A 15,451-nucleotide genomic window follows, 5' to 3' on the forward strand; every position below is an offset into this window, starting at 1 on the left:
GTCTATCTTTAAAATACTTTTTTGGAATATCCTGTATTAATAAGGTACCATACATTATAATAATACAATACAAGGAATGTTATGACTTAAATGTCTTCATTATGACACCCCTCCCATTATTCTCCCTTGCTATTGATTTTGGCTTCTGGGAACACCTGTATAATATTGGCATGTGACATTATACACTTTGTTGTACTTCTAGGGACAATGACGGTTCAACATGAAGTATCTCTGCTTATTGTAGAGATCCAACTGTTTGCCAGTAAAAATAAGTCTAATCTAGTATTACAGTGCACGTTGTTTAAAACAATAACCAATGCAAAAATCAAACAGATAGTAGTCAATCAATCTGTCAATAGACACTATATATACAAAAGTATGTGGACACCCCTTCAAATTAGTGGATTCGGCTATTTCAGCCAACCCTGTTGCTGACAGTTCGTCAAATTTCTGCCTTTCTAGAGCTGTCCTGGTTGCCTGTAAATGCCGTTATTGTGAAGTGGAAACGTCTATGAGCAACAACGGCTCAGCCGCGAAGTGGTAGGCAACACAAGCTCACAGAACGGGACCACCGAGTGCTGAAGCACGTAGCATGTATAAATTGTATGTCCTTGGTTCCAACACTCACAACAGAGTTCCATACTGTCTCTGGAAATAACGGCAGAACAATAACTGTTCGTAGGGAGCCTCATGAAATGGGTTTCCATGGCCATGCATCCGCACACAAGCCTAAGATCACAATGCCAAGTGTCGGCTGGAGTGGTGTTAAGCTCGCCGCCATAGGACTCTGGAGCAATAGGACTCTGGAGCTTCACCATCTGGCAGTCCGACAGACAAATCTGGGTTTGGCGGATGCCAGGAGAACGCTACCTGTCTTAATGCATAGTGCCAACTGTACATTTTTGGTGAGGGAGGAATAATGGTCTGGGGCTGTTTTTGATGGTTCGGGCTAGGCCCCTTAGTTCCAGTGAAGGGAAATCTTAACGCTACAGCATACAATGACAACATCAGTGCCCGACCTCACTAATGCTTGTGGCTGAATTGAAGCAAGTGCCCTCAGCAATGTTCCAACATCTAATGGAAAGCCTTCCCAGAAGAGTGGAGGCTGTTATAGCAGCAAAGTCAGCACCAACTCTATAATAATGCCCATGATTTTGGAATGAGATGTTCGAAGAGCAGGTGTCCACATACTTTTGGTCATGTAGTGTACTTCTGTAGTGTACAATCTGTTAAAATAATAAAATCACCAGGGATAGGTGGTGTGATTCCTGCAATAGGGGATGCACTGTATTTTAAAACCTCTACAATTCTAGTACTGGGGTGTAATCAAAGTCTGCACACTGTGTGGATTCCCAGAATCATAATGCTATTAATGAGATCTGTAATTAATTAGTACAATAAAAGTATGCGTATTTAGTCTTCATTTGGACACTTGCTCTTTATCCTCAGGCAGTGCAGCAACTGTTTGTGAACTCCTCTCTGGCTGTTCCACCTCATATTAGCTCCACTACCTCATGCTCTCTCCTGCTGTTGAAAATCCCCTGGCTTTCATATTTGTTTAGAGCCATGCTTCCTCTTTTTTGCTCCTCAGCTGACACAGCCTATTTGAGTGTATTGTTTCAGTATGATCCACTGTTTATCTGAACGGTATATATAATGATTAATGTTTCTGAATGTTTTGGTGTGGAGATGGAACTAGGTGGGGAAGCCTTTCCATTACCATGCAGTGTTAGTGGAAACAACAATGTCATAGACATTCACAGGAGCTTTAGGAATGTTGATTTCTCCTTACTCAACCCTGCTTTGTTTTACACATTCAGATGGACAAACTAGTGTCAAATTTGGTGTTCTGTTCAATGCCTATAAGTGCACCAATATCTTTGAGGCTTTGGTTGTGATTCTGAGGGCTGCCAAGAGGAAAAAGATCATCGCATTTGAAGGGGAGCTGCTCCTGCAAGGTGTCCATGACAATGTTGATAACCATCAGCTTCATTCTTGTAGGAGTGTGTTATCATTATTCAGGTGATAAGTCAAGCGTTTCTTTGAGGCTTTACTATTACATCTACCAGGGATCATAAATCAACATTTTATAAATTCTTAGGACTACAAATATTGTATTTCTAGGGGATGAAATACGTAGACTTCTTAGGAAACAACTTCTTCCTGTTTTATTAACCCTTACAGGAATCACAAAATGGCAAATTAATTGATTGTTTAAATGGTAATTTTGCTACCTCGTGTGGAACTCCTTAGAAAAACTAAGATAGCAAGTGCTTCAAGAGAGACCTTTGCACATACTGCTTTTGCAAAAGCTTCTCTTGAAGCACTTGCATTTTAGTTTTTCCAATGCATGGTGCTACTGTTATTCAAGGAAACACATACTTAGTATTGTGCTCTGGTAGGAAAGAAATGTGAAACTTGATATGGGAAGCAATTGTAATTCTTCAAGGAAATGGTTAGAAAAATAAATAAAAACAATGACAAATTTAGCATTGTACAATTTCTCTGAACTAATACAATGCATTTACAGTATGATCATTATCAAACTTCATCAAAGTGCAGTTCCTTTCCAAAGTTCATCATTGTCTTATAATGGAAATAATACATTCATAAGAAAGCAATGTGGGTTCTGAGGATGGTGAATGAAGTACAAACCTTTACTTTGCAGCCTGATTATTAGCCCAATACAACAGATGCATTGCATACATCTATCTTTTTGTAGCCTTATGCTGTGTTATTACATTGCACTCTGCCTCTACTGTATTATTGAAGAACATTTGTATTCATGAAAAGGATAGGAGACCATGCAACTGCAGACTAAGTCTGCACTCAATCAATCTATTGTTGGCAAAGCCATAGAAGATTATGACTGCAACTGTAGCCTCAGATAAACCAGATAAAGCATTGACTTGATCCTGAGGTATTACCGTGGATTCCCCTTCCTACCAGGCCCCTTTACTTGGGACTCCCTTGCTAGATCTAATAATAACTTACAGCAATGGGTCGGGGGGCGGGGCCGTGTTTCGTCATGGAGGCAGGAGGAAAACAGAACAGCGCCTGACCGATCTACATTCAAAGCAGGAATCAAAACAAGAAACGGACACGCCTTCTTCGTAGGTTACCTTTGCTGTCACAACTGCAGAAATCTAGATGGTGATATAGCTGCAAAAACAGTACCACCTGCAATCAAGAAGAGAGAATCAGTTAATTTGAAGTGGGATTCAAATGGAACCCGCAGAAATGTCAGACAGTCGATTATAGTTTGAAATTATTCATATCAGGATCAGTAAAATGCCCAACCAGAAAAGCAACAAGGGGAAGAGAAATAAACGCACTAATAGTAGTGGAGATGAGCAAGAAAATGGAGCCAGTGCTGCCGCAACAGTGGGAGCACCAGGGGTAACAACCTTATTCGGTGCTACAGCTGCACCGTTACACGAGCATACAAGTGGTAAGTGTGAAATTGTCAAAACATGCGTGACAAGTTATTGCAATGGATTTTATTGCATACGCACTAGACGACAAGCTTACGTTGCTTCACATTTCATTGTTGTCATCGACTGTACCTAACTCACGTGTTATTGCTTTATTGGCGACTAGCATTATACATTGGTAATTTAATGATGCGTTGACATGGAGCACCATGCACTGCCATATCACGACGCACACATTCAGCCTGGTCTCTTAGACTAGAGTAACATAATAAACGTATATCCGGGAAACGTCAATGAGTACGTTAAGTTACCTTTGGTAACCGCCCTACATAAGACCGAATGTTTTTTTAGGCGGTAAACGAAAGTAAAGTGATTGATCGGGGTGGATGGGTGAGCCTATAACGCAAACATGTAGCAACTCAAAGTTGCGTGTTTGAATCTCATCACAGACAATTTTAACTAATTAGTAACTTTGCAACTGCTTAGCATGTTAGCTATCCCTTACCTAAACGTCTAACAACCCAAAGGTTACGTGTTCAAATCTCATCATGGCAACTTTAGCATTTGAGCTAATTAGCTTTGCAACTACTTACTACTTTTTAGCAACTTTGCAACTACTTAGCATGTTAGCTAACCCTTCCCATAACCTAGTTAACGTTATCCATTTAGCCACCTAGCTAACATTAGCCACAGCAAATTGGAATTTGTAACATACTATACACCTCTCAAATTCGTAACATATTGAACAAATTGCAAATCGTAATATATATGAATTGTAATTCATAACATAATTTTAAGTGGTTGACGGACATTCACAAATCATACTAATTGGAGTGTCCTGGATTTGCATTTGTCTTAGTATGATATGTTTTGTATCGTATGTCTTAATTTGTGGATGTCTATCATCCATTTGGTATTGTATGTTACAAATTGAAATTCGTACAATATGTAACACATTTGCTAAATGTATAATATTTTACGAATTCCAGTAGTTTTTGGCTAACGGTAGCTAGGTGGCTATGTGTCTAACGTAGGTTATGAGTTAGATGGAAGGGTTAGGGGAAGGGTTAGTTAACATGCTATGTAGTTGAAAATAGCTAAAAAGTAGTGAGTAGTTGCTAAAGTTGTCCGTGATTAGATTTGAATATGCAACATTTGGGTTGGTAGACATTCGCATTATATGTCTACCCACAACGAGCCAACCTACTTTCATTTTTGCCTTAAGTAACCTTCTGTCTCATGTACCCATACAAAACGTAACATATTGTACAATTTTACTGTACTGGATTTACATTTACTATGTGATGTCTAGTCTGAGACCAGGCTGATCTAGAACCTGAAACGGTTCTTCAGCTGTCTGAAGAACCGTTTTTGGTTCCAGCTATAACCCTTTTGTGTTACATGTAGAACTGTTTTGGGTTCAAAGTAGAGCCCTTTCCACAGTTCTCCTATGGGGACAGCCAAAGAACCCTTTTGGAACCCTTTTTTCTATGAGTGTAGTGCTTCTTTAATTACTTAATTAAAGGTCTCCCCTGAATCGTTGAAGGCCACATTTTCATTAAATCTATTCATTGGACTACTTTCCCACTCACTTGGCTGTACTGATGGGTTTCCCTGTCTGATGTGTATTCAGATGGCCTTTCTCAGTGATCCATGCTCAGTGATGATGGCTCTTATGTTGCAAAATAACACAGATTCCATTAGCATTCTTCTTATTTTTGAATGTTCACACAGTCCATTACTGTTTAATGTCAAGTTCCAGACAGGCTCTGCGTTGATGTTTCAGTCCTGAGTCGTTCACTAACAGCATGGAATATTTTCAACATTGCATTCACAGGAGTTAGTCTTTACAGCATGAATTCAAATCTATTATGTTTAATATCATTTTGTTGTTCTGTGATATGTCCAAAGTGAATTTTGTGCCTCAAAAGCTCATGTTTGTTTTTATTTTCAAGTCATACTTCGTATGAAGATGTTATAATATATTTTTGAGTGATATAGTAACTCTTTTGTTTTGTGTTCAGCAGAAACCCCCTGTGCCACCCCTCTTGTGTGCAGTCTAGCCAGAGACATTGACCTTGAGAAGGATGACTATCAACGTGTAGTATGCAACAGTGATAGCTGCCCCTATGGCAACTGGATGCACTTGCAGTGCTTCTACGAGTGGGAGAGCAGCATCCTGGTCCAGTTCAACTGCATTGGAAGGGCCCGCAGCTGGAACGAGAAGCAGTGCCGGCAGAACATGTGGACTAAGAAGGGATACGACCTGGCCTTCCGCTTCTGCTCCTGCCGCTGTGGCCAGGGCCACCTTAAGAAAGACACAAACTGGTACCAGGTGAAGCGCATGACAGATGTAAAGAAGAAGATCCCTCTGGAGAAGAGCCTGGGGAAGTTGAGCAGCCTAACTGGAGCTGGAGGGGGTGCATGTGGAGGTGGGTTGGATCTGCCTGATGATCCTAAGAGGGGCAAGTTACATGGGGGCAGTAAACTGGCTCACAGAGCAAGTCAGGAGCTGCCTCGCCGACAGTCAGTGGATCGGCAGAACTCTCAAGAGAGGGGACACGTAGGGCTGTTCTGTGCAAGCAGCCTGGGGCCCCGCTCACCCTCTGAGTCCCCGGGCCAGTCCCCTCCGTTAGGCTTCTCCTTCTTCTCCCCGCCCGCCTTCGCAGGGCCCCGCAACTCCCGGCACCTGGGGGAGTTCCTGAAGAATGCAGTGCACATGGATAGCCACCGGAAGCACATGCTGGCAAGCGGCATGCTGGGTCGCGGAGGCCACCTGGATCACACCATCTTGCCTCTGCCCAGACTCACCCTGGGGGACAACCCAGTGCAGTTCCTGCGAAGGCTGGACCTCACAGAGCTGCTGACCCACATTCCCAGACACAAGCTGAACACCTACCACGTACGTATGGAGGATGATGCCCAGGCGGGCCAGGGAGAGGACCTGAGGAGGTACATCCTGTCGGCTCTGAGCGCCAGCCACAGGAACATGGTCAACTGTGCCCTGTGCCACCGCACCCTGCCTGTCTTTGAGCAGTTCCCCCTGGTGGACGGGACCCTGTTCCTGAGCCCCGCTAGACATGATGAGATCGAGTACGATGTGCCGTGCCACCTGCAAGGTAGGCCTGCGGAACAATGTCTGTCTCTGAGGAACTGAATTTGAAACACTTAAGCTAACAGGTTCAGCAGACAGCCAAAACATTGCACATGCCTCATAAGTATGTTGTGATAGGCTACAAACTCAAATATTGCTAACGGAAAATGGCATCACTCTTGTTTGATATTCTGTGGACATATTTTCCCACAAACAGTCTCAGGAAACCTGTAATTACAACATTGAAAATTATTGCCTTGGTTCCGAGCTTCCTGCTGAGGTAGAAAAAATGTGTACAGTGAAAAGTTCAAGCTTACTGTTGACAGCTGATAAGGTTTCAGGAGCTACAGTATGTGGCTGCAAGCAAATGATTTGGACTCAAAAGGTGTATGGTGGGACAGACAAAGGTCTTCAGAATAACAATTTTCATAATTTGTTATTCTGGTCTGCATATAGGGTGTTATCTCTTGCATATATTTAAGAGGAGAACACACCATAATAAACTTGGCACAATACAATTAATGACTTTAATTGAGAAGTAAATGAAATGATTATGCCACATGAATGTGATCAAGCATATCATACATATCAATCAAGTCAATCTATCCAATTTTCCACGAGCAGCTTGGTAGCTATTCACCACATGGATATGAATTAAAACTGGATGGATGATGTTGCTTTGATCTTCAGGCTTTGATATGCATGATTAATATGCGTTACAGTGAAATCCTTTCATGCATGTATTTTTCACACTGTAGGGCTTATTGTAGATTCTATTAAATAACACTATTGTCTCTCTTGTGAAGGGAGGCTGATGCACCTGTATGCAATCTGTGTCGACTGTCTGGAGGGAGTCCACAAAATTGTATGTATCAAGTGCAAGTCCAGGTGGGATGGGAGCTGGCACCAGTTGGGGACAATGTACACCTATGATATACTGGCTGCGACGCCATGTTGTCAGGTGAGTAGGCCATCACATCTTTTTCTTCTCATGAGGAGTTTGAAATTAATTTTGGGGTCAGTGTCTGCATGGTCAAGGGTCGTCATTCGGACATGGCAGGCTGCCATAAAGTAACTTCATGGGCCATAGTCCGAGCAAAATGGAGGTTGTGTGGTGGCCAGATCTCTTGCTATCAATTAGTCTCATTGACATTATGAATGGCAAAGTCAACTACTGCAGATCCTTAGCCATTTCCTCTCTTTGTGCCCTTAGGCCCGTCTGAACTGCAAGCACTGTGGTAAGCCGGTCATAGATGTCAGGGTGGGGATGCAGTACTTCTCAGAGTACAGCAACGTGCAGCAGTGCCCCCACTGTGGGAACCTCGACTACCACTTTGTCAAGCCATTCTCCTCCTTCAAAGTCTTGGAAGCTTATTGACAAATGTTGTGCATGTATGCTAGTGCTGTTTCTCTTTTTTTTTTAACTAGGCAACTTAATTTTGAGCCTTGAATACTTTTTTCTGGGATTCAGTTATTGTTTTCTCTTTTTTTAATATATAGAAAGAATATGACTCCACTAAAAAGTTCCAAGACAACATCTACATGATTTCAGAAAAAATTATATTCATAAGACCTTAAACGGTTTGGAGCTGTCTGGCACTTAAAAAGACGAGCAACACATATACTGTGACAAGTGAATGTATCTGTAGGTCAAATTGCATTTTTACAAAAAATCTCTAATAAAGGAGAGAAAGAAATGTTGCATGTTCTCGTTCGTCATAATTGGCAAACAGCAAAGAGTCGGTCGAAATTAGTACATTTTAAATGATACTATCAATCTCTTTGGTTAATGCTTGGCTTATTGGTGCACAGTGATTGGTACATATTGAAGGTGTGTAGTGATGAAAATCTACCCCCCCCCGTACTGTAAAAATAATTGCACAGCCTCTCATTGAATTCACTCACTCAAAATAATGTTTAAGATCACAAATAACAATAACTGTAGCAACCCTGTGTTTATATAAGTGGATATTGACTTTACTACTTAAGCATGCCTTTGTGGCACAGTCGATGCCATGCAGGGCTACAGGCCAGAAGGTTGAGGGTTAGCCGACCAGCCGATGAGCTCACTATTTGAACAAGGAGAGTGATGAAGTGCTGCATCAGTTAACTGGCCTCCTCAATCCGACCTCAACACAATTGAGATGGTTGGGGATGAGTTGGACCGCAGAGTGAAGGAAAAGCAGCCAACAAGTGCTCAGCATATGTGGGAACTCCTTCAAGACTGTTGGGAAAGCATTCCTCATGAAGCTAGTTGAGAGAATGCCATGAGTGTGCAAAGCTGTCATCAAGGCAAAGGGTGGCTACTTTGAAGAATCTCAAATATAAAATATATTTTTAATTTAACACTTTCGGTTACTATATGATTCCATGGGTTATTTCATAGTTTTGATGTCCTCACTATTATTCTACAATGTAGAAAATAGTCAAAATAAAGAAAAACCCTGGAATGAGTAGGTGTGTCCAAACTTTTGAGTGGTACTGTATATACTCACCCTAGTATTAGTAGCCAGCAATGTTGCTGGGGATGGAGAGGCGGCATCCTTCTGATGTACTATGACTGTCCCATGTTCTCCACTGCAACCTGTTGAAGAGGGCTCCCCTGACTGGGGGAAGCCCGGGATCTATTTTTCTGTTGCCATAATGTGAAGAAGCCTCCGTTACATCCTGCTTCATACGAGCAAAATGTGCTTCCTGCACACAATCGGAACTGGGAAAACCATACAACCCCACCTGGTGGTGAGTAGTATCCCACAGGTGGAGGAGAGGGAACATAGGATCCATGCTGCACCGTCCTCAAGCGTGGGGTTTCCATAGGCTCCAGAGAGGGGGTATAATCCACATGGTAGTAGTACACTGGATACCTCAGAACCATACTCCACTGGACCGCGGGTTGGCAGCGTGGCAATTACCCTGTGTGGTCTCTGTGGGCCGCCATACTAAAGGAAAGGGGGATACCTAGTCCACATGTTTTAAGCAGACCACCATAGTACCTGTGCCCAAAAACACTAAGGTAACCTGCCTAAATGACAACCAACCTGTAGCACTCACGTCTGTAGCCATGAAGTGCTTTGAAAGGCTGGTCATGGCTCACATCAACACCATCATCACAGGAACCCTAGACCCACTCCAATTTGCATACCGCCCAACACATCCACAGATGATGCAGTCTATTGCACTCCACACTGCCCTTTCCCACCTGGACAAAAGGAACAGCTATGTGAGAATTCTATTCATTGACTACAGATCAGCGTTCAACACCATAGGGCCCTCAAAGCTCATCAATAAGCTAAGAACCCTGGGACTAAACACCTCCCTCTGCAACTGGATCCTGGACTTCCTGACGGGCCGACCCCCAGGTGGTAAGGGTAGGTAACACATCCGCCACGCTGATCCTCAACATGGGCCCCTCAGGGGTGCATGCTCAGCCCCCTCCTATACTCCCTGTACACTCATGACTGCACGGCCAGGCACGATTCTTACACCATTGTTAGATGGGGGTATAACAACGAGACAGCCTATAGGGAGGAGGTCAGAGACCTGGCCGGGTGGTGCCAGGACAATTACTTCTCCCTCAACGTGATCAAGACAAAGGAGGTGATTGAGGACTACAGGAAAAAGAGGACCGAGCATGCCCCCATTCTCATCGACGGGGTTGCAGTGGAGCAGGTTGAGAGCTTCAAGTTCCTTGGTGTCCACATCACCAACAAACTAACATGGTCCAAGCACACCATGACAGTTGTGAAGCGGGCACGACAAAACCTATTCCCCCTCAGGAGACTGAAAATATTTGGCATGGGTCCTCAGATCCTCAAAAGGTTCTACAGCTGCACCATCGAGTGCATCCTGACTGGTTGCATCACTGCCTGGTATGGCAACTGCTCGGCCTTCGACCGCAAGGCACTACAGAGGGTAGTGCGAACAGCCCAGTACATCACTGGGGCCAAGCTTCCTGCCATCCAGGACCTCTATACCAGGCGGTGTCAAAGGAAGGCCCTAAAAATTGTCAAAGACCCTAGTCATAGGCTGTTCTCTCTGCTACCACATGTCAAGCTACCAAGCTCTCCCCCCTCCCCTCTCCACACCACTCTCTGCCACTCTCTGTTGTCATCTATGCATAGTCACTTTAATTAACTCTACCTACATGTACATACTACCTCAACTAACCGGTGCCCCCGCACATTGACTCTGTACCGGCACCCCCCCTGTATATGCTGTTCTTTTTTACTGCTACTCTTTAATTACTTGTTACTATTTATCTCTTATTCTTATCCAGATTTTTTAAAACTGCCCTGTCGGTTAGGGGCTTGTAATTAAGCATTTCACTGTAAGGTTGAAATACTTGTTGTATTCGGCGCATGTGACTAATTGAATGTGATTTAACCCAACCCCTCTGAATCAGAGAGGTGGGGTGGGCTGCCTTAATCGACATCTACATCATCGGCACCCGGGGTATATTGGCTTGACTGCCTTGCTCGGGGGCAGATCAAAATATTTTTACCTTGTCAGCTCGGGATTCAAACCAGCAACCTTTCAGTTACTGGCCCAACGCTCCTACCCTCCAGGCTACCTGCTGAGGTGTCAGCAAAGGCACAAATCCAGCTTCAAGGACCATGAAAGAGAGAGCACTAAAAAAATGCAAATGTATATCCCCAATTTTCATTTTCGGTGTGTAAATAAAGTTCCCTGTATGTGTTAACTCTTGGGGTGCCTTATTCCCCTCTAACTGGGGGCGGTGTCAGTGGGTCACAGGTCAGCAAATACGTGGAGCCTGGTCGCTCTCTTTCAAGTACACTCGTAACAATCTAAGCATTATGATAATTCTATTAGATCAAATAAGCCTCACATATCAAAATAACAATTCATGTTTATCTTGACTAAATTCGACACTCATTGCCCCCCAAACAAAAATTCCTTGCATGCTTAACATAGATAGATTTTGGGCAGACAGAGCTTTTGCTTTGCCTCCCTCTCTCTGCCTGAACCAACTGTCACTGGTTTAAACTATGATAGAGAGGTGGGGGTGTTCGTTTCATTTGGAATAAGCTTTTCTTTTCATATTTACCACTATCAGTACAAAATGGCATTTTAAACAAATAAGGGAATGGTTCAATTAGTGAACCCCCCCCAAAGTTTGACTTATGTTGCATTTTGGGGAGCTCCTGTTTCCTTCTGGGGTTTGAGCCCCCTTTGGCCCCCCGTAATTTGCACACTGAACAGATGTTTATTTGCATTTATCAAATGGCGTGGCGGTGCACAGTTTGGATGCTAGAATTATATTTTGGACGAACATGTGCAGTTAGCCTTGAAGTAGCCTAATCAGATTAAAACTTTGACTGGTTGTGTTTATGCCACACATAAAAAGGTAATACATTTTATATTTAGGCTATATTGAAGCGTTCTAGGTGAGTGAAAAATAGCTACTTGGATCGGAGAGGAGGCAGTGCAACTTTAAGCTTTCCTGAATAACTGGGCATTCAGAAAGTATTTATTGAAATGGAATACAGAAATATCTAATTTACATAAGTATTGACACCCCTGAGTCAATACTTTGTAGAACCAACTTTGGCGGCAATTTCAGCTTTGAGTCGTCTTGGGTACTGTATGTCTGTATCAGCTTTGCACATCAGTGGCGTGTATTCATGGCTGTCAAGGGAAGGGTAAAATACATGTAAAAAATGTTTCGTCTCTCTGTTTCATAATTTTACTTAAAATCGCAAGAGGCGGAATGTATCTCACTGGAGGAAGCACCCGAGCGAGCAAAACAGCGCCCCTCTTTCTCAGTATGTTTAGCCAACTTATCTGAGGCTGTCTGGTCTTAAAGAGTATGACATCGTTGCCGCCCGTAGCAGTGAATGCAAGGGAGGCGAGAGCATTTCGCCTCCCTTGATCATTTAAAAATAATAATAGCCAATCAGTGTTGGCTAAACTGAGTGAGCTCAAATGTGAATGGTCCTGATACACAAAAAAAAAGTGTCACGGGAAGCCAGTTTGGATTTGACTTGACACCAATCACATCACATCAAAAGCAGAATGTAGAGGGGAATAAGGCACCCCAAGAGTTAACACATACAGGGAACTTTATTTACACAACTGTTGCATCTCGTTGTTTTTTCTACTTGCACGCACGCACACACAAATCAGCACCATCGACAGCCACATCATATTTAGCTTACTTTGATTCGATTCAATTGTTTTTGGTATCTTAAAGTTGTCACCGTATTAAACAAAGTGCAGGTGATTTGATGATGTTGAAATGTGGCTGGAATAGTGCAGGCAGCACCTGTTTTCTTTTCCACTTGTGGGAACTCACCATGTTTCTAAGTCAATGGTGGTTTAGTAGTCCGAAACATTAACTTGCTTGACCAGGCTGTAGGTCATGAAACTGTTTGTTACATGCAAAATGCTTTGTGGACTTCACCGGACAGATGTTGCTCTCCGGTATTGTGATGAAACAAAGGTGTGGTGGAATTTATTTTTCTACTGTGTCTTATAATAAAAATAATGAAATGTTACCCCTTTTTCATCGCTGCAACTCCCCAACAAGCTTAGGAGAGGCAAAGGTCGAGTCATGCTTCCTTCGAAACATGACCCGCCAAACCACACTTTTTAACACCCACTCGCTTAACCAGGGAGCCAGTTGCACCGTTCAACTGACGACCGCAGTCAGCCTGCAGGCGCCTAGCCTGCCACAAGGAGTTGCTAGAGCGCAATGAGCCAAGTAAAGCCCCCCCGGACCAAACCCTCCCCTAACCCAGGTGACGCTGGGCCAATTGTGCGCCGCCCTATGGGACATCCGGTCATGACCAGTTGTGACACAGCCTGGGATCAAACCCAGGTCTGTAGTGATGCCTCAAGCACCGCAGTGCCTTAGACCGCTGCACCACTCGGGAGGCCCTACTTTAAAGTATTTTTTACGTAAGTACTTTTCACACCACTGATGAATGGTGGAAAGAGGGCAGGAAAGATACAGAAGTTAGACTGGTGGACTATATTGATCTGTGGTATAGTTAGTGTGTGGAAAAGTATAGTGCATAAGGATGTACCAAAACACTTTTATAGGGAAGGCTCATTCAAGGCAAGCAGGCGAGGAAATTTGCCTAGGATGGAATAAATTATGTAGTAAAACCTGCAAATGGTCAAATGTAAACCAGAGAAAAAAGATACCACCCTCCCCTTTGCCCAATTTTTTAAAAAACTATCTGCAAAGGATGAATGTAAATCAGGGAGAGAAAAAAAAACAACCCAAAAAAAGTTAGACAACTGTTCCCTATTTTAAAATTTAGAATGAGACATCTCTTGCTCCACAGTGACATAGGGTGCATGCCAGGCAGCAGGTTGTCAGCCAGCCAGCCTGCCAGCTTAGTGGAGTCTGCCACTAGCATAGTCTGTATCCCCATTGAGACCGTGTCTGTGCCTTGATCTAGGTTGGGCAAAACTAAACATGGCGGTGTTCGCTTTAGCAATCTCACTGGAATAAAGACCTCCTTTCCTATCATTATTGAAAGAGATTGTGATATCTCACATCTTAAAATAGGGCAACTTAATGTTTGATCCCTCACTTCCAAGGCAGTTATAGTCAATGAACTAATCACTAATCATAATCTTGGTGTGATTGGCCTGATTGAAACACGCTTAAGCTTGATGAATTTACTGTGTTAAATTAGGCCCCTCCTCCTGGTTACAATAGTGACCATATCCCCCACACATTCCGTAAAGGCGGAGGTGTTGCTAATATTTCTGATAGCAAATTTCAATTTTCACAAAAAAAGACAGTCTTTTTGTCTTTTGAGCTTCTAGTCATGAAATCAATGCAGCCGACTCAATCACTTTTTATAGATACTGTTTACAGGCTTCCTGGGCTGTATACAGCGTTCCTGACTGAGTTCCCTGAATTCCTATCGAACCTTGTAGTCATGGCAGATAATATTCACATTTTTGGTGACTTTAATATTTGCATGGAAAAGTCCACAGACCCACTCCAAAAGGCTTTCAGAGGCATCATCGATGTCCAACATGTCTCTGGACCTACTCACTGCCACAGTCATACCCTGGACCTAGTTTTGTCCCGTGGAATAAATATTGTGGATCTTAATACCTTTCCTCATAATCCTGACCTATTGGACCACCATCTTATTACGTTTGCAATCGCAACAAATAATCTGCATAGACCCCAACCAAGGATAATCAAAAGCCGTCCAAAGATTCCTAGAATTCCTCCACCTACCCAAGGACGTCAGAGTACAAAAATAGGTTAACCACCTAACTGAGGAACTAAAAGTGGCAGTAATAAAGCCTCTCTTGAAAAAGCCAAACCTTAAGCCAGAATATTTTTTAAACTATCAGCCTATATCGTATCTCACATTCCTCTCAAATGTTAATAAAAAGCAGCATCTCACTGCCTTCCTGAAGACAAACAATGTATACAAAAGGCTTCAGTCTGGTTTTAGACCCCATCATAGCACTGAGACTGCACTCATGAAGGTGGTAAATGACCTTTTAAAGGCGTCAGACCAAAACTCTGCATCTGTCCTTGTGCTCCTAGACCTTAGTGCTGCTTTTGACACCATCAATCACCACATTATTTTGGGGAGATTGGAAACCCTAATTGGTCTATAAGTTCTGACCTGGTTTAGATCTTATATGTCGGAAAGATATCAGCTTGTCTCTGTGGATGGTATGTCCTCTGACAAATCAATTGTAAGTTTCGGTGTTTCTCAAGGTTTCGTTTTAGGACCGCTATTGTTTTTACATCTTGGTGATGTCATTCGGAAACATAATGTTAACTTTCACTACTATGCGGATGATACACAGCTGTACATTTCTATGAAACATGGTAAAGCCCCAAAATTGCCCTTCCCGAAAGCCTGTGTTTCAGACAAGGAAGTGGATGGCGGCAAATGTTTTACTTTTAAACAACAAA

General features: G+C 43.0%; 2 protein-coding genes across 3 annotated transcripts; both read left to right on the forward strand.

Annotated features, from left to right (window-relative positions):
• Positions 1-207: 207 nt before the first annotated feature.
• LOC139415419 (costars family protein ABRACL-like) lies at positions 208-2,026 on the forward strand. The gene is made up of 2 exons (XM_071163519.1): positions 208-268; positions 1,815-2,026. Exons 1-2 carry the CDS (start codon positions 208-210, stop codon positions 2,024-2,026), a joined length of 273 nt encoding a protein of 90 aa, XP_071019620.1.
• A 1,042-nt stretch (positions 2,027-3,068) lies between these two features.
• On the forward strand, positions 3,069-8,228 carry LOC139415140 (headcase protein homolog). Of its 2 annotated transcripts, none has more exons than XM_071162995.1 (4): positions 3,069-3,451; positions 5,462-6,553; positions 7,335-7,489; positions 7,742-8,228. In XM_071162995.1, the coding sequence occupies exons 1-4, from the start codon at positions 3,292-3,294 to the stop codon at positions 7,904-7,906; spliced, it is 1,572 nt and encodes a 523-aa protein (XP_071019096.1). In that variant the 5' UTR covers positions 3,069-3,291; the 3' UTR covers positions 7,907-8,228. The 2 variants fall into 2 exon arrangements, with proteins under 2 accessions (XP_071019096.1, XP_071019095.1); XM_071162994.1 differs by having other exon boundaries at positions 3,071-3,451; positions 5,459-6,553.
• The last annotated feature ends 7,223 nt before the right edge of the window (positions 8,229-15,451 follow it).

The sequence above is a fragment of the Oncorhynchus clarkii genome, chromosome 8, assembly GCF_045791955.1.
Source record: "Oncorhynchus clarkii lewisi isolate Uvic-CL-2024 chromosome 8, UVic_Ocla_1.0, whole genome shotgun sequence".
Taxonomy (NCBI): Eukaryota; Metazoa; Chordata; class Actinopteri; order Salmoniformes; family Salmonidae; genus Oncorhynchus; species Oncorhynchus clarkii.

Coding starts and splice junctions, on each gene's coding strand:
- LOC139415419 (XM_071163519.1), top strand. CDS start 208: ATGACGGTTCAACATGAAGTATCTCTGCTTATTGTAGAGATCCAACTG. Junction 269..1,814: donor CCAACTGTTTGCCAGTAAAA/ATAAGTCTAATC, acceptor TTTGTTTTACAC/ATTCAGATGGACAAACTAGT.
- LOC139415140 (XM_071162994.1), top strand. CDS start 3,292: ATGCCCAACCAGAAAAGCAACAAGGGGAAGAGAAATAAACGCACTAAT. Junction 3,452..5,458: donor GTTACACGAGCATACAAGTG/GTAAGTGTGAAA, acceptor TTTTGTGTTCAG/CAGAAACCCCCTGTGCCACC. Junction 6,554..7,334: donor TGTGCCGTGCCACCTGCAAG/GTAGGCCTGCGG, acceptor TCTCTTGTGAAG/GGAGGCTGATGCACCTGTAT.